Raw genomic sequence first — 19892 nt, 5'->3', positions numbered from 1 at the left:
TTTTTTTAATCAGTAACATTTTTAGTTGCCCTAAATGTGTGATTTATCTTGCTGTACTTAAAATTATCATCAGAGACTGATTTTATGAGTGGAATGTGTATGCCATTTTGATTGACTAAGTAATCATGAACAGTTAGAGATATGACCTATAAAAATTAGCTGTTGACTAGAAACTAAAAAGATAGTTGATATCTCTTTTCTTTGTTGAGCCTAGGGTTTTGGAGAATAGGAGTGATGCAATCTGATCTTTTATTTTATTTTATATTTTTTTTTTTTAGCTCTTTCGTAGAGATGCTGGTTGGTCAATGTTGGTTGCCCAACCTGTTCCCTTTTTTCTCTAGGTAATAAATATAGAGGGCCAGAGAACATAGTAAGGTTCAGAAAGGCTTAACCCAAGTTCCTCGGTGGAAGAGTGGTTCAGATAGGGTTAGGGGTATAATCTTAGTAAGTTAATAATAACTAACACTTGATTCTCTTATTTAGAAAACTAGAGGCCCATTGCATGAAGAGATTTCTGCAATAGGCCTTCCTTCCCCTGGCTGCTGGCACCGGTTTTCTTCCAGCACCTGGGACCCCGGCTTTCACTCTGTGCTACCTTCAGTCTTCACTTCAGACAGAGCGCCCCTCCTGTAGTTCCCTCAGTCCCTCATAGCAGGCTTTCTGCCCCACCCAGACACTCCATGCCTGCATTCATGCTGTCCAGAGGCCTGGAGTGACTGGGGGGAGGGGGGTCCACCCCCATCTTAATTTGCATACACACTCCTAATTGGCTAGTGGGCGAAGCAAAGTGGCAGTCAATTTGCATGTTTCTCTTTTATTAGTGTAGATCATTAGTGTAGACCTTTGAGCAATGTTATCAGCTTTCTTGAGAAATTCCACAAAACATTTTGTGTTAATATTTTTTGGAAAAGTCTCCAGTCCCAATTCCTTTAAAATGATGTTTACAAACCTTGATAGTGTTAACATTTTGGGCTAGATAGTTCTTAGTTGTAAGGAGCTGGCCCGTACCTTGTAGAATGTGTGGCAGCATCTCTTCCACTCACCAGATGTCAGTAGCACCCCCTAGCTGTGACAACCAAGAACACCTGTAGACATTGCCAAGTGTTCCTTAGAGAGGGCACAGTCACCCTAGTTGAGAACCACTGATGTAGAACTTGCCACCATGTTGTACTGTGTTCCACTAAAGTAATTACATGTATCAGTCTGCTTTGGGACACTAAAGAAATACCTCCTCACTGTCTTTGAATGACTACAGATTTTGTCTGTCCCTAAAGCAGAAAGGTGATAAAATATGTGTGAATATGCTGGTCAAAGCTTCAAATAATAAAAATAGATTGGTCAGTAAATCATTTTTAATTCACTGGAATTGTGAGCATGAATAGACTTAGACTGTGTGATTGTAGTCCCACCCCTGGCAAATAGTGCTCAGTAATGCTTTCAGCTTAGTATTTGGCTTAGTACGACTCTCTAAATAATATACTTTAAAAAACTGACCCACACCTTTTTTCTTCCCAACAGTGGATCAGCATTTATACTTTCAGGACACCTACGTTTTCTATCAGTTTTCATCTGATGAATGTAGCTATCTATACTGTGAGTTTGAACGAGAAGAAGAATGGCAAAATGGTGTCAAAATGTTACTGCAGCTTGTGCCTGTCATTCGTACCAGAGCTGGCCTCTGTGAACTGTAAGTGGATGCTGTTTTGTTCTGTGGTTAAATTATTCTCATATTAAGAACATTTACTGTGTCAGGGTACTGTCCTTTGCTCTTTAAGATTACCGTCTCTTTTAATAGGTAGCTAGCTGTTCTAGTCCCATCCCTCAGATGCAAGTTCAGAAAGATAAAATAAATTGCTTAAAATGAAATCAGCTATTAAATAACTGGTTTAATATTCAAATCTCAGAAGTCTCTGCCTTGCCAGCTACATCATGCTATACCTAATTTAATTATTGTTCTATGAGGAGGCGATCTAAATTAGAAATAAACATGATTTGACTTGAATTGGGAATAAAATAGTAACTCATATCTTATTCACTACCCAAGTCGTGACTTTCCTAAGAAAGAGCTCAACAGACATTTAGGAAAATAATCTAGAAGCAACATTTGGCAAACTAAAATACTAGTCATAGCCCTGGCTGGTGTGTTCAATGGTTAGAGCATCAGCTTGTACACCAAAGGGTCTCGGGTTTGATTTCCCAGTCAAGGGCATGCAAGTACCTGGGTTACAGGTTCAATCCCCAGCCCTGGTTTGGGGTGCAGGTGGGAGGCAACCAATTGATGTGTCTCTCTCACATCCAAATGTTTTCTTCACCCTCCCTCCTAACCTTCCTCCCTCTCTCCTTTCCTCCCTTCTACTCTTTCTGAAAACCAATGGAAAAAATATCCTCAGGTTATATTAAAAAATAAAACACATGAAGATACTGAGTCACTATATGATTAAAATGAATTAAAATTAACTCATTTTAGAGAAGGTTTGGGAAAAACGATTTGTCATGATATGGCATTCTGACATGGGGCATCGCGGGGAGACAAAAACCAAGGACATCCACAAACATTCCTTTTTCCTCTCTGACATCTGCAGGTGCAACTCAAAACTGTCCACTCATTAATGACAAGTTTACTTAACTATAGTGTATTGCAGGTTAAAATTTTCAGTTAATAACTGTTACATATTTAGTTTTTAGAATACATTCCCAAACTGTTGACTCTTTCAATTAACAGGGCAAGTAGTATTATCCTCATCTCATGGGTAAGAACACAGGTTCTACACCCATAACAAAGATAAATCACCTTGTTTAAAAGGGCAGGGAGCCCCCGATGGTGTGGCTCAGTGATTAAATTGTCGGCCCAGCACCGAGGGAGTCTCAGGTTCCATTTCTGATCAAGGGCACATACCTGGGTTGCATGTTCTATCCCTAGCTCCGGTCACAGCACAGGCGGAGGCAACCAATCAATGTGTCTTGCTCACATTGATGTTTCTCTCTCTTCTTCTCCTCCTTCCTCCCTTTCATTTTCTCTCAAAATCAATGGAGAAAATATGGTCCTGGTGAGAATTAACAAAATAAAATAAAAAAAAATACAACAATGAACAGTTAACATAGGCTTTTAGGAAAATAAGTATCAGAATACTAATGAGACACTGGGCTAATGGAAAGTTTGATTGTAGAGAACACATTTTATATCAGGAACTATGCTAAATGCTCTGTATCAGTGGTTCCCAACCTTTTTTGGCCATCCCCACCTAAGCATCTCTAAAATCCTGATGCCCCCCTGTGACATATGATTCTTATTATTTAAAAAATGAACTCCTATTCACATGGAGGAAGCCTAAAAGGCCATTAACTTGGTCTAAACAAGTTTCTAAAGTATATGGCATCCATGAAAGAGAAAAATAAAAGAACAAAAGAACAGTTGAAGTACTGAGGAAGAAATCACTAAGAAATTATTTTTAAAAATAATAATATGAAGTGATATGAAAAAAATTGCAAATTTTAAAAAACATATACTAGAGTACTGAAATGCATAAATATGTCCATATATATATATATATATATATATATATATATATATATATTGTGCATAAGGCCCCTAGAACCATAAGAAATACAAAAATTCACTGTTAATAACTCATTCTCGAATTGTCCCCCTTAAAAATCAAATTGCCCCCCTGTGGGGCATGAGCCCCATGTTGGGAACCACTGCCCTATATTCATTCTTTTATCTTCAGATGAATTCTGTAAGACAGACGCTACTGCTTTGCCTATTTTATAAGTGAGGAAACTGAAGCACAGAAGTCAGATAACCTGTCCAGCGACATACAAGTGCGTGGGGTGTTTAGGATTTGAGTGCTTGTCCATCTGGCTCTAATGCCCATGCTTTTAGCACCTGCTACCAGATTCCTAGGCGGTGCAGGGGTCATGCTGGCTTCCCTTTCTGAGCTGTTGCAAATGGAAGGCAGAAAAACGTTAGACTGACTCTGAAATGGTTATGAATTCCCCACCGCTGTTTACAGAGGACCTTGCAAGGGTAAAGCAACCTTCAAACATTTACTCCCCACTCAGCTGTCTAAGTACAGAAAATGTTCTGCAGTGTCATGTGCTTTTAACATGGGTCAGAAGTTTCTTGAGAAAAGCCGAGGAGCATTTCAATAAACTTGAACACGCTTTCTAAGAAGGAGGGGCCTGCTCGTTAAGCTGGAGGTGGTTGTGCCTTGCTCTGGCTCTGGCATACTTGAGCAGCTCTTAACCACTCCCCGTCCCGAGGGGAAGATGGAACCGCCTGCATCCCCACGGGCACACCCAGCTGACCAGGGGCACAGGGGCAACTGCACTCAGCGCGCAAGCAGGCCGCATGCTGTCGCTCCAGGCCTTTCTCCTCACTCAGCAGACTGTGATGCCAGGGAGGGAGGCGGCTTTGGATATAGGGAAATCCTAGGTCTCTTGTAAGTTCTGAAAAGGAAAGTGTTTTAAAAAGTGGGGTCTTCATATTTATTCCAGGTTACTTCCAGTCTTGTGTCACACTGTTCCTGAACACAGAAGTCATGCCTCTAGAGTTGAGAGTCACTGTAGCGTGCCTGTCTGTCAGCAAATTTTTTATGTTGGTGTGAGCTTGTGCTTTTTGGGAGAAGGAATTTCTCTGGGAAAATTGGGTCATTAGGAAGCTATGGGTCTTTCTGTTACACATTGTAAATCCTAACTATCAACAGATAAAATTACTGAACCACTGCAAGTCTCTTCTGGAGAGAGAAGACATGCATTTTTCTTTTTTCTACAGTAGAGCTACAAGCCAACTGCTAAGCTATGGTAGAATGTTTTCGGCCAAATTTTGGAAAGCCAGACTTAGAATAAAGGTTATCCAGACTTAGAATAAAGCATAGTCAGAAAAAAAAAGATGCCTGGGGACATTGCCCTCTTAAAGTTGTCACAGGCCTTCCTGTGGTTTCATGCATATGATCCTGTCATCACTCCTGCTCTAACCCATGATCCCCCCACCCCGCCCCGCCCCACCCCACACCCACGAGTTCCCTCAGGCCCATAGGATGCTGTGCTCTTCTCAGCTTCTTTCTTGTCCAGTCAAATTCTACCCACCCCTCAAGGGGGAGCCCAAGTCCCACTTTCACTGCAAAACTTCCATGGTGTCTCCAGTCTGTCTTTTAGTAGCTTACTGTTCTTGCTGTTTATATCAAAATCTTTTTCCATTTTTCTGTCATCTTAGTCCTGTCCATTCAGCTGTTACCTTTACTCTCTATCCATTCTACTGAATGCCTTCTAACGTCTGCTCTGTAAACTAATCGAGGTTGACCACTCATTAGCCAAAAGCCCGTCTCCTGGTCCTTCTCCTGACCTTTGTGATACTAACGCATCCAACTAAACTCTACCAATTACAGGACAGGCAGTATGGGTGCCGTTTTTAAAAGAGCTGTAGAGGATTGCTAAAATCAGACTCACGCCATACTCAGACACATATGAAGAATAATGTAGCTTCTTCGGTTTTCTCCGAGCAACTATCTACTCCCCAATAAGCCTGCATCCTGATGGCCAGCCAGACCAGAGGAAAAGAAACCCGTGTTGTTAATCTGCTCAGTAAAGTCATCCTACTCAAGCTCACTTAAAGATCCCTGTAGTTAGCTGTTAGCATATAGTGGTGAAAAGGCTGCATCTCCGCTCCCTCTCCGGTCCCTCAGTGGGCATACGGTGGGTGGTGTGGGCCCCGAACCCTGAGAGGATGCTCTCCTGTCAGGGTGGGTCCCCTCCCTCACTCTCCTTGTTGGTGCTGCCTCGTGGGTGGACAGCCAGTTCCCCAGTGAGTCCCAAGGTGACCGTGGAGTGCTCTGCTGCCCCTGCCATTGAGCCTGTGGCTGGTGTCAGTGGGTCTGTCTGTTCTGCTGGCTTGCCCCGTTCTGGGGTCTGCCTGGCTGGCCTGTCCTCTGGCTGCCCATTGGCATTGCTCCTGCTCCTGAGCGGGAGCTTCCACAGACCTCGCATCCAGACACTCGGCCCCTGCCGAGACAGCCCCTCTCACTACCTCCCAACCTGGCTTTGCCTGATTCTAACTGAGTTTTAAGAAATCCCTCCCGTTCATTGTTGTTACTGCGCTGGAGCAGTGCACTTAATTGACGGGTGTACTAGGGGTCAGACCCCTCACTAACCGACGCTAGGGGACGCTCTGCCTAGTGGGTTGAGGCAGATTTCTTAGCATTCATGATTCCATGCTGGAGAAGGAGAAGCAGAAGGGCACTGAGGCAGAGGGAGCGGTGTGGGCAGGAGGCTGGGAAGACGGGTGGCATGTTGAGGCAGCACAAGTCGGGGTGTGGCAGGAGCAGGGGGCTGCACCCAGCAGAGCTCAGCTTTAAGAGCTGGGGAAGCAAGGCTCAGATTGATTTCAGGGTCTGCAAACCCACAGGGAAACCATGCATTACCTTTACATCGAATAAATATAATGACTTAACTATATATAGGTTCTGCTGGAAGAAATGATTAGATTAACTAGTAGCTTGATGCTATGAAGAAGTAACATTTTTTTCTTGTATCTGCTTAATCGACATGCAGAGTTTATGGTCTGTGATCTGTTTCTATGTTCAAGGAGTTCCCCTACTGGACAAATGGAGAGCAACTGACTTAATCATTTTGCCCAAGCTGCCCTGGCAGTGACAACAATGTTTTCAGAAAAAGAAAACAGACCAATACAACTCATGCATATAAGCACAAAAATCTTTCTCAACAAATATTAGTAAATAGAATCCAGCAATGTATAAAGATGATCATATATCATGAAAAAGAGGAATTTATCCCAACAATACTAGGATAGTTCAGCATTCAAAAATCAATGCAGTTCACTGTATTCACAGTCAAAGAATAAAACTTATATGATAAACACCATAAATGCAGATAAAGCTTTTTTGAGAAAAATAAAAATTCATTCATGATAAAAATATTCTCAGATAGCTAGGCAACTTCCTCAACCTGATAAAATCTATCATTTACATGATGCTTAGTGAGAAAGAATTGTCTTTCCCTATTTAGATTGGGAACAAGACTAATGCATCTCTTCTTATCACTTCTTTCCAGTACTGGCCAGTGCAATAAGCAAGAAAAAGAAGTAAAAGGTATACAGATGAGAAGAAAAAACTAAAGCTGTCTATCTTTGCAGATAACACGATTATATATATAGACAATCCCCTAGAGTCTACAAAAAACTTAGCAGAATTAATAAGTGGATTTAGCACAGTCACAAGATACAAGGTCAATATACAAAATTTAATTATATTTCTGCTTATTAGGACAAAAAACCACTATGTATTACTTAGGTGTAAATGTAAGAAAGTGTATGCAAAAGATGCCTGCCAAACATTTCAAAAGCTCAATAAAATAAGACAAAGAAGTGGAGGATGCATCCACGTTCATAGATTGGAGGACTCAGTATTATCAGGATGTTCATTCTTCCCAAACTAACCTATCTTTCCAATGGCAGCCGCCTCCTGATCATTGGCCTCACCGTACCCCACTGTTAGTAATAAAACCTACATTCAGAAACCTTGACCTCTAAGCAGGGAGTGCCCCAGAGCTCATTCTTCAGACTTTTCTCTCTCATCTGGATGTGTCCTTCCCCAGTCTTGTGTTTGATATCAACTCCACAACAATGACCTCCAAATGTATGTTCCTTTGTCCCCTTAGCACCCTCTAGGCACTGGCACCTCCCACTGTTCTGTCACCTCTGCTCCCTGCATTCTCCTTATCTTCCCTAACTGCTCCATGTCCATCGATAGGTAGAAACAACATGAGAAATCCATCAGCATCCTTCATGTAGGAAATGGTGCTGGATTAATCCTTCCTAATGGAGGAGATCAGCTTCAAGTGGGCCATTTGTACATCTCAAACATACCCTTTGAAGTTCTGACTTTCTTAATTAGATCTTCATTTTATAGTCTTTGGACAGGAGGAACTACACTCGAGTAAACAAACATGTTTTGTGTGTGTGTGTGTTTCACAAAAATGTTTTTCATGATGGAATTTAGCATAATTTTTGTGTTGGGATCAAAGGTGAAGAAAATGTCCATTTATCACATGAAATTGTTTGTAGAAAAATGACTCTGAAGTCAGCTGACGTTAATCTTCTCCCAAGAAAAGGCTAAATCCTCCCAAATTTCCATTGTTTATTTGTTGCAGGTGTGGTAACAGATCGCTTATCTTCATCAGAGTGCATCAGAGTTTAAGAGTAGTACAGAAATTTTAATAAAAATTGAACTTTTAGGCCCACTTGTGCTAGCTTTTGAATTGTAGCTGTTTAAATATTCAGGATTGATGCTAAAATCCTCAGTGTAAAATATACAAGGGAAATATCAGTAATAATTAATTTTGTTCAGTTTTAGATGAATGTGTAACTATATACCCTGGACTCTAATGAAACCTGTCACATTCAGAATTTACTACCGATTGAGAACTTTTCTTTAGGGGCATAACTAGTAGCCTGATGCTATGAAGAAGTAGCTTCGCTTAGGAAGTTTTAAGAGGTATGTATTTATATTCATCATATTGAACACCTCAAGAAAAAGTCCAATTCTCATTTTCCTACCACCCTAGTTTTTCATTTTGTCATAGCATTTGCTTTATTAAGAAAAGCAGGCCTGTCCAGAATGTAGGTGTTTGGGAGGATACAGTTGGACAGTACTTGAGTGCTGGGTCTGACGCCCTTCTCAGCCGCTTGGGGTCAGTAGGTATTGGATGTGGTAGAGATTGAGTCTGTGCTCCTTAAGGAGTGTTCTCTTGAGGACTTGCTGGCAATGATTTCTTAGAAAGAAAATGCTCCTATCTGGCCCAGGAAATGTTTTTGAAAGAAAAAGTGCCAGAATACCTTTCCTTGCCTGACAATCAGCAGGTGTGAAATGGATTCTGGGTTGTCCCAGGAGAATGTCAGTTGTGCCATTTCCTTCTCAGCTCAGTGGAGGAGCCTTCCTCCTGCTCAAGACACTTTCTTCTCCCCGGCTTCCTCGCTCTCTCTCTTTGTTGGCTCTTATCCTTCAGTAACCAAATGGTTCTCTCGATCATAATAACAAGAAATCAAACCCACCTTTGGTTTTATGTCTTCTAGCTACTTCTTCATCCATCTCCTTTGCATTATAGCCAACGTTCATGGCTCTCAGCCTAAAACCCAGACTCTTTAGCAATAACAGATGGAGCCTGACTGGTCTGGCCTTGGCTTTACCTCTTGCCATTTTTCCACTGGCATGTCCGGGTCACCCTGCTGCGTTCCAGGGCCATCCTTATCCATCAGAAACTCACCATGGATGTCACTTCTCCCAAGACACCTCTGACCATCACAGATCAGACTAAGTGACTCTCACTTGTGTTGCAGAGTATCCTAAAGATAGATTTTGCTAAATCTACTGCATATTATGATCCCCCCTCCCCCCCACACACATATTTATGTCCTGTATATCTCCTGTTTGTCCTGGGATCATGTTTGAAAGATTCCTATCTTGATTCTAACAGTGTCGGTGTCCTGGAATTTCATGAGCCTCTACCAGGAGTAGTCTGAAGTCCATCCTAAAATCATGTTTCTCTCAAGTTCCTTTAAACCAAACAGACCAGGATAGGTCAACATCAACCTGACTGTTGGAAGGAGGGGGTCAGTGGGAGGTAGTGGACAGGCCTGTCTGACATCCTCCTTTCTGTAAGAATTCTGATTGAAAGACAGGTGTGTTAACCCATCCTCATCAGTCCCAATCCAGAATATCTCTGTTTAACCCACAATGTGGAGTATGTGTATAAGGCACACTCAGAAACAAATGAAAGCCCCTGACATGGCAGTAGGAGCATTTTACATCAAAGCCGACTGAGGCCACATTTCATATCGTTAGACGTGTCTGTCACGTGCAGTATCAGCAACATTGCCATGCCCAGCAGTGCTGGCTCAGCAGGCCTGGAAGGTCACGAGTGACATCTCCATGGGATTGGCATGTGCCAGTTATGCAGTCTCTATCTCCTGAATAACTTGATTCCAAATGTTTGTCTATTTTGTGGTTGTTGGGATGAATTTAACACTTTTTTTTTTTCTGTAGGAACAATATTATATGTTGTGGCAGCCCTTAGCAGCCCACATATGCTATTCAATATTGAGACATAGTCAGACAGAACTAGTGAATTTAAAAAATTAGATCACATACAGTGATAATATTTCTCCAAAAAAACACTTCCATCATGGAATACCAGGAAATCAAACCCACCTTAAATTTTGAGGCACTAATGTTTTGATTAAAGAATGTTCTAGCTCATGTATAGGATTACAGTAAGTTTTCTTTGTAAAAACTTCATTTGAATAATAACCTCAAACCCATTACATTAATTCTCATGGAGATCTTTTCACAAAGAGAATTCCGGGAACCTCTGCAGGGAAGCCAGTTAAACCCAAGTTGCTGGAGATGCAGCTGGGACTGGCTGGATGAAACTATTGCCCAGATCGCAGTTCCTGTGTGCTGCCGCCTAACGCTCTTTATTGGAACTCAACCACGTTGAGCTGAGAGTTTGTGTTGAAAGACATTAGGTGGGGAACTTCTGCTTCTTTTCTTTTGCATCATGAATTGTGTAAATGATTGTTAAACATTGCCTAGGTAGGGTACTGACATTAAGTCTGTGCTAACTAGTTATTTCCTAGAAAAAGATCAGGCAGTAGGGGGTGGTAATTAAGCTGCTTATATAAAAAAAAATTATATACTTTCGAAGTTACCAGATCTTTGGTATTAGGTATAAGAAAGTCAATCTTGTTGGATTTTAGTGACAAAAAGGTCATTGAAAGGAAGACCTGCTGCAGGGAGCTAGGAGAATGTATGAATAACTAGAGGGAATAGTTCTTGAGTATAAGCAGGGTCCTTCAGTTGACTTGATTAGGTAACTAGTTAATATCTTGTGCAGCAATACTTCTGTGATGGTAGTTCATAGCAGAGCATTCCTTGAAGTTTAAGGTACTCAGTAAATACTCAGGGTGGGGCAAAAGTAGGCCTACAGTTGTTCATGTGGGAAATAATGCAATCAGTAACAACCCAAGGACAAATTCTGTGTTTCATGTACCCACAGCTGTAAACCTACGTTTGCCCCACCCTGTCTGCAACAAATAGTTAGTGAATGTCTCTCGAACCAGTTTGTGTTCTAAGTGTTGGGATTGCAACAATGAACAAAACAGACAGAAGTCTCTACTCCCACAGAGCCTACAATCTAGTAGGGGAGGATAGAATTTCATAAATGAACAGATTTATGTTGGTGAAAGGTGGAAACCATTATGAAGAAAAATAAAGTGGGAAATGAGGGCTATGGTTATGGGTCAGGCAAGGCTTCTCTGGGAAGCTGCCAGAGACTTGAAGGATGTCAGGAGAGGAGCAGTGTGGGTATCCGAGGAAGGCGTTCCAGGTCGCGAGGACAGCTGGTGCAGCGGCTGAAGGCAGAAGCTTCGAAACAAAGCAAGTGTGGCTGGAGGAGATAAGAGAGGGAGGGATAAGAAACCCAGGAGGCCAGATCCCAAGGGCTTCATAAAGACTGATTTTATGCAGAAGGAGATGGAGAGTCATTTGATGATTCTGAGCAAAGGAGGGGCATGATCTCACTTGCATATTTATAAGTCCACCCTGGCCCCTGGGTCCAAGTTAAAGATTCTGTGGCTGGACCACAGTAGTAGCAGAGGTGGTAAGAAATGGTTAAATATGAGTTACACTGGAAGCCAGTAGGATCCAGGATGGATGCAATGTGGATTGTGGGTGGGTAGCTGTGCTTGAGGGGGAGAAGAGAAAAAATCAAGGCTGACTAGGAACTGGGAGGATGGACTTGCTATTAGTTAAGGTCAGGGAAGACTGTGGGGAGGGGAGAATTTTTTTTTTTTTTTTGTGTGTGTGTGTGTGTGTGTGTGTGTGTGTGTTTGGTGGGAGCTGGGTAGAATGATAATATATCCAGTTTGATAGTTAGGGGGACCAGGGCAGAGGACCACTCCTGTGTCCTCTCAACTACCCTTAGATATTAACCTCTCCAACTTATAAAGACCCACAGCACTAGGACACACACTTGGGCTATTGTTAAACAGAGACATTGAGAAGCAGCCATGAACATGCTTAAAGGGGTGTGCCCACTTAGTGGGAGCTTGCTGCTGGTACAAACTCTCAGGGATAGGCCTTTCTTCCTGGGGTCACTCCTTTCTAATCTTAAAGTCAACTTGTTGTTGCCGGTACCTGGGGATTCCAGCTTGGGTTTCTGTATTTCCCTTCCCTAGCCACGCTCGGAACTTCTCTCTTCCTCTCTTGTCCACTGAGCAATACGTGGGAGATTGCAAGAATTGCAATTGATTCTTTGCTTTACTCTCCCTTGCTCCACCTGTTCCGTGATCTATTTTGATCTGATATACGACAACATTGTCTTCACTGGACTGCACTGATGTGTATTCACATACGTAAAATAATCAGAATTCACCTACATTTTATGAAAATACATTTGCTGAGGAAAGACGGTCTGGTATATATATATTATCACTTCCGGGCATTTTGGCATCGAGCCGAAGCAGGACCCAAGCGGTGAGGAAGACAAGTGGTTGAGGGTTAGCATTCTCTCTTCCTTTCCCCTTTTCAGGCTCCGACTGTTTGCCCATTCCCACCAGTTCTGCTCCCAAGACTCTCCTTCCCAGCTGGTGAGACGCAGGTGCCTTCTCGTGCCTGGGGCAGGAGGCACATGAGCAGGAAAGAAAGGGTGTTTCTGAATTCTACGGCTCTCAGCAGGCCGGGGGATAGCCATTGCTGGTTTGGAGTCTGGAGAACAGCAGGACGAGATCTGGGTCTTGGAAAGGTAATCCTTGTGTCTGCAGGAGATGGAGCACAAGGGGAGAAGCCAGAGACAAAGAAGTTGATCAGGTGTTAAAATAATTTGTTCAGGAGAAGGTGCAGGCCTCAACTGTCAGTGAGGCTTGACCGTGACCGTGAGGGACTGAAGGAAAGCAGAGCCTGAGAAAGGGAAGTGAGAGAGCCTGGTGTCTGGCGAGGCGGGAGGAAGGGGATGGCCACAGGGCGACCATGAAGCTGAGCTGTGAGGGGCGCAGGCAGGAGGAAGAGTAGTTTGGTGTAAGTTATGCCGAGTTCCAAGAGCCTAACGATTCCCCACGTGGGTGAACATTCCTGGAATTGCCACCTAGAGCCACATTGAAGGCAGATGGAAAAACAGGGGGAGCTCGGGGTTGGAGGAAGATTTGGGAGGTCTGGGCGAACACTGTGCTGATTGAGGTGACGAACGTGGGGCATGGGCTGCGGGCAGCTCTCTGGAGATCATCACCCAGCTTTCCTCGGGCACATTTCCTCTAGAAACGCTTGAGCCGAGACATGTTTTGTGCTGGAAGAATGATGACAGATAGTTTTGCTTCTGAACAGGGACTAAATTATTTGCTACTGAACCAGCAACTCCTCAGCCATCACTCATGAAATAGTCATTATCAGTCACAAACACAAGAGCTTCCCTTGGAATTTTGAGTTTCTCTCAGAAGTTGGTTGAAATGACATTCATGACAGAATCTGTGGTGCGAAATACCTCATCCCATCAGCTAACCCAGGCGTCTGCAGGGTCTGAGAAGCAGGGGACAGCATGGCCAGCGCCTCTCAGTGGACCCAGACGGAGCACCGAAGCCCTTAGGATGTGCCCTGGTGTCTCGATGCGTTTGGTGCTTCATTTCTTGACAGATCTGTCAGTCACCTCAACTTAATCATATAAATTTGGTTTGGTGGCTTAAGGTTATAAAAGGTTGCAAATCTCTCCTTAATGTAAAACCTTTTTAATGCCTTTTTAAAACTGCTTTTATTTATTTCAGAGAGAGGAAGGGAGAGGGAGAGATAGAAACATCAACGATGAGAGAGAATCATTGATCAGCTGCCTCCTGCATGCCCCCTACTGGAGATGGAGCACAAAACCTAGGCATGTGCCCTGATTGGGAATCGAACTGTGACCTCCCAGTTTCTGAATCGACTCTCAACCACTGAGCCATATTGCCCATACAGGGAAACCTTGCGAATAGATAATTTCAATAATAAAGCTCATTGTTTGAAATATTTATTATCAATGTAACTTGCTTTTGGGGGGGAAATGATAAATTATCATGCTCCGTTCCCACTGTTTTTTCTGGTAGGTCATTAGGTAATGTTTCAAACCCTCTGCTGCATAAGTAACTAAGCTATCAGACAACAGGGCACTGTTTCATACCTGCATCATGCAATTCTTATAAAGGGAGCAGTTTGTAACTCATTGCTCTGAAAGGGTATGGCTTGTTTTCTATAAAAAGGTTAAATAACATGTACAGAACAGGAAGCCAATGTCAGAATTGATCTGACCAGCGTTTCTTTTCTTAAAGAGCTTCTTAGCTCCCCTGTGAGCTGGGAGCCGCCCTCCTGACCCTCTGGCCTAGCACCCCAGCCGGCCCACTGCCATTGGCGTGACTGAAATCCATCACCGGACTGCCATCCTGATAACGCCGCTCTGCAGGGCAGTTAGCGCACCCCTCCAGTTCCACAGGGGAGAAGGGGTTGCTTGTGGAAATATGGACCTGGGAGACAATTTATGTATTCACTGGCATTAGTTAATTTTTTTCTTTGCCCAAACCAAGAAAAAGAATGCAGTTCTGTAAGATTTGTTTTAAAAAGTAGATCATTTTTACGTTAGTACATGCATTTGGGCAGTGAACATTTTTTCATGAATTACATTAGGAGGTGATTTTCCTAAACAAACTGATCTTGTACTGTGTAATATATGTCCCTGTAGTGATTCAACATATGCATATGCTTTTTTTCCCCCCATCTTGGCTTCTCAACTGGGCTGTCTCTCTTAAAAAAGAACAAAGGGCTTCTTCTACTATTGTTTTCCACATAAATCCTATCATAGTGTTAGGTCTATAACAGACCATTTCAGAATACATCTGTTTCGGCTGGAACTCAGATGTAGTGGAAAATGCATGATTCATATTTTCAAAATCTGGATTTCATTTAGTCTAGAGGGAATGTTAGTGCTTAACCAGCACATATTCACAGCCGCTTATGCTTTGTGTATGCCCGTATCTGTACATCCAGCGTGCCGGGATTATGTTGTGAAATCATTGGGAGAACAGCACTGCATCTTAGGATTTAGCTGGTGTTTTGTGAGAGGTTCTTGCTGACTGAATTTGAAGGGACATTTGAGCTGCATCAGAACTGAATTCCCACGGCACTGCTGATACCGTGTTATTTGCTCGGGGACGTTCACTAGTGTATTAAACAAGAATAATTAGACAATCGTGTATTAAACAGTGGGAATGCCATCTTATTCCCCATAACTTGGTAGATAAATTTGAGCAACCAGAGCTGAAGGGTAATTTGTCCTTTGTTTTTCAAAGGTCTCATCGGAAAATCGAAGACTCGGAAGAAAGCAGTGATGAAATTCTTGCGCGTCTAACGTCTGCGGTAAGTAAGGCCACGCACGTTCCCTTCCGAGGGGTTCGGAGATAATGAATCTAGGGTTTTTGAAGGGAGACATTTGGCACTGATGGAGGGACACTTGCCCTGTGGCTGCTCATCATTGCTGGAGGCCCAAGTGAAGGCAAAAGGAGGCCCCGGCAGGGAGTTGGTGCAGCCTGTCCAGCAAGACCATAGGTATTTCTGGCGAGAAATTCCTGGCACCTCCGTGGAGGCATAAAATCTGTGTGTGTGTGTGTTTCTTGTTTTTTTTTTTTGTTTTTTTTTTTAATAAAGCATAGGTTATGTATGTGGTTGAAACTGATCTTGTACAGTTTTACACACCAGGTTGGTGTCTGAACATAGCTTGAAAGTTAGAAGTAGCCTTTCCTTAAGAATAAGCATAGCTTAGGAAAGTAATTTTTGAATAAATACAGTGATCAGTGGCATAAAGCTTCATGTGAAATGGAATTTTGACGGCATATTAAGAAAAACTATTTAGCATGACCTTTGCTGCTTACTTTTATTCATTTATATGTTTATTTTATTTTTTTATCACCATTTATTCTTCTATGCCCTCTTCCACATCCCATCCCTCCCCTTACCACTTATCTTTTATATTGAATTATAATTGACACACATCATTATTCAACATAAGGATTCAGTATTTGTATATATTGTGAAATGTTCACCATAGTGAGTCTAGACATCTGTCACCATACATAGTTACAGAATTTTTCTTCTTGTGATGTGAACTTTTAAGATTTATTCTCTTAGCAAGTTTTAAGTATGCAATACGGTATTATCCACTGAAGGTACCATACCATACAGTACATCCCCATGACTTACTTATTTTATAACTGGAAAGTTGTACCTTTGACTCCTTTCACCCATTTTGCCCACCCCTGCTTCTGGAGATATAGATATAGATATATAGATATATTGACATATCAGTATATATAAAAGGCTAAGTGAGCATCTGACTGTATGACTGTATGACTGGTAGCTATGATGCACACTGACCACCAGGGGGCAGATATTCAATGCAGAGCTGCTGAGTGTGGTGACTTGGCAGCAGCGGTTCTTGGGTGATGCACCCTGGAGTCATAGAGGAGGTAGCCTGATTCTGGGGTGCGTCACTTAAGAACTGCCCTCTCTTAATCTGGGATCACTTGGGGAATTCCAGAGAGCTGGTTTCGGCCCAATCACCACAGGCCAGGCCGAGGGACCCCACCTGCTGGAGGGACCCCACTCACTGTGCAGATGCCCTTCAAGCTGTGGTGCTGCCTTCGAGCCGCAGCACCGCCCCAGGTGCGGCCAGCCAGGGAGCAACCACGGGAGGTTGGCTCTAGGGTGTGTCTGGCCCATCTCGCCCAATCCTGCCCCATGGGCCACCTTCTAATTAATTTCCTTTCAATGTGCATGAATCCGTGCACCAGGGCACTAGTAGAATATAAAAGCCTAAGTGACCATTACAGCTGAACAACCAGAATGACTGGTCAACCAGTTGCTAAGTCACGCACTGGCCACCAGGGGACAGACACTCAACATGGGAGCTGTCCCATGCTGGACAGTGTGCTCCCTCAGCCAACCTTCCTATCAGGACTTGGCTAGATGGCCCTGATAAGCCCTGGTCACTGACCAGGCCTACAGACCCTACCCATGCATGAATTTCATGCACCAGGCCTCTAGTATAGATATAAAGTCACATTTTCTTTATCCATTTATCTGTTGATGTCCACTTCGGTTGTTTACATATCTTGTAAATAATGTTGCAGTGAACATGGGGATATAGATATCTTTTCTAGTTAGTGTTTTACTTTTCTTCAGATAAGTTACCTAGGTGTGGAATTGATGAATCACAGAGTAGTTCTATTTGTCATTTCTTGAGGAGCCTCCATTCTGTTTTCTATAGTGGTTGCACCAATTTACATCCCCACCAACAGTGCCCATGGGTTCCCTTTTCTCCCCATCCTTTCCAACACATGTATTATTTTGTGTCTTTTTGATAATGACATTCTAACAAGATGTTTGATGATATTTTATTGTGCTTTTGATTTGCATTTCTCTGACAATGAATGATGTTGAGCATCTTCTTGCAAACCCATGGGCCATTCTGTATGTCATCTTTGATAGGGGTCTAGCAATACTTCACACAAAATCTTTATCCATTGGCTTCATTTTCTAGAAACCTTTTCTAGCCATTTAAAATATGGACCAAAGAAGAGTGCCTCATGAGTGTATAATCATTAAAATGGCACCCACCACAGCGCTATGAAATAGGTGGGATATCTGTTTCATAGATATAAAAGCTTGTCACGTTAAGTAATTTGCCCAAGATCACCCATCAAGAATGGCACAGAGCCAGGATCTAAATGCAGACTTTTCCACTTCCCAATCATGTTCTCCAGCAATACCATTCACTGTACTGTCTTTTACAGTCATCTCTTTTTATTCAAACTTGGGAGTTCTGTAGGTGGCTGTCTTTTTAAAAATCCGCATTCTTTAAACCCCAATCATTTATTTTTTAGTCCCAGTTTAGGTTCAAAAAAAAAAAAATTCCTGAAACTCTACCCTGGAAGAAAACACAAGTGTTTTCATAGTAAAGGAACATGAGAAGATAGTGCATATTTAGAAATACTAGTAAAAATGTCTTTAGATTTACAGTTGTTGGATTTATTCAAACATGACCAATATAAATGGTCCAGTCATGTTTCTGGTGGTTTTCAGCAAAGAGCCACCCTCCCAAGTGTCTGATGTCCACACACCTAAACAATAAAACTCTGTAAGAAGTTTTCAGCTTATGGGAAAACGACAGATGTAATAGAATCCTTCCATGATAGAAAGTCTACAGAAACACTCTGGACATTATTATCTGGAAACTGTTTCTCTGTTATATATAGTTTCTGCCTTAGCACCTCAGCTTCATTTCTAATTTCTTCTGACCCTATGAATTTTGTTACCTTGAACATGTTCTCTTTTTCATTTACTATGAGTCTCTGTTGGTCTGATAAAGCCTGTGGGCTGAGAAGGGCCCTTGGGTGACATTGCCTCACAGTTCCTACTCTTGAAGTTCTGGGCATGATTTTATTTTTAACCATGCATCTCTCCGGTGTTCATGACAAAAAGAGTACTCAGAATTGCTAACATGACTTTATATATTTGTATTGCAATGCAGGGTAAACAAAATATAGGGAAGAATTTACAATGAGTTAAGTGTTACTTTCAAAGCCATAATTCTTAGGATGCAAATTTAGGAAATATGTTAAATGTTGAGGCATTGCAAAAAACTGAGAGTACTTGGGAAGCATCCAAAGACAGGAAATAGGAACATAGATATCTTTAAAAGGAGATAAAAACTGATTCTAGACTTCCGTCTCTTGCTTCTTTAAAAGCAACATCCCAAACAATCACTATAAAACCATTTCTCTTTCTTTTGGCTAAGTTTTCATGATGGAAATTGTAGGGATAAGAAAACACAAACACCTTATCTGGACTTGAGTAAAATTCGTGGATTTTGTTCAATTGTCAAACCAGCGAGCTGATGTGAGTTAGGTGAATTTCATGTGTCAGATGCCTGTTTGGTGGTACGGTTACATTAGTGGCATTTATGAAAGGCTAGGGGGCATGTGATGTAGTACTTTGTGCTGCTTGGGCCCGTGAAATCAGCCATCACTTGGATGGTGAAAGAAAACAGTGTTGAGTGTCTACAATAGAATGCCAAGTTTGGGTGATAGTGGTGTAGAGTTTGTGGCCAAATCTTGAGAGATGATTTAAAATTACAAATCAAGTATTCAGGATTTGGAAGAGAGGTCAGTGGGGTTGAGAGCAAATCCCAGTACTCTGGGATCATGTAACTAGACAATCTTACACCCTCCCATTGCTTTTCAGAACAGATTTACTTTATAATTTTCATCTGTTTCAATTTCTCAGCATCTTTCTGCTCTGTCCCCTCACTCATGTTCTTCGGTTCATCCCATTTGAAGGTAGAATCCAAGCTTCTGATGCTTTTAATGGCATTTTCTAAATTCCTTCTCATGGTGTCTTTGGGTGCATTACAATTCCTCTGAGAAATACCGCTGAGCTAAAAAATCTTACTTGCCAATCAAACCCAAATTATAAATGAAGGTATCTACTGTTAGTTCCAGAAGACTGTGAAGCAAATGAAGCCCCCAGAAGCAAGTAAGCCATGATTTGGTAAAAGTCTTAGAAAAAAAGAAATCTGCTTTGGGATTTCTTTCTGTGTTTCTCTAGGAGGAAAACAACAGAGAGGTGATTATTACTAACTGCATATTGTCCACTTCACAGAAACATTTTTCCTTGCTCAGTGTCCAGAAATTGTGATGTAACACTCTCAGTTTTCATGGCTACTGTGTTCTTATTCTCTCATGATTCTAGCATTCCTTCTAGTTAAGGTCTTGTTCTCACTCCCCTAGTTTGGAATCCTGCTTGACCCCA

General features: G+C 42.2%; 1 protein-coding gene across 1 annotated transcript in view; it reads left to right on the top strand.

Moving 5' to 3' along the window:
* RAPGEF5 (Rap guanine nucleotide exchange factor 5) overlaps positions 1-19892 on the top strand; it is a 181753-nt gene that overhangs the window by 41695 nt on the left and 120166 nt on the right. Inside the window, exons 5-6 of the mRNA XM_084896499.1 lie at positions 1519-1687; positions 15377-15443. Coding sequence (XP_084752625.1) covers positions 1519-1687; positions 15377-15443 — 236 coding nt within the window. The remainder of the gene's footprint in view (positions 1-1518; positions 1688-15376; positions 15444-19892) is intronic.

The sequence above is a fragment of the Pipistrellus hanaki genome (genome assembly GCF_964339955.1).
Source record: "Pipistrellus hanaki genome assembly, chromosome: 10".
Lineage (NCBI taxonomy): Eukaryota > Metazoa > Chordata > Mammalia > Chiroptera > Vespertilionidae > Pipistrellus > Pipistrellus hanaki.
This window is presented reverse-complemented; position numbering and strand designations above follow the sequence as displayed.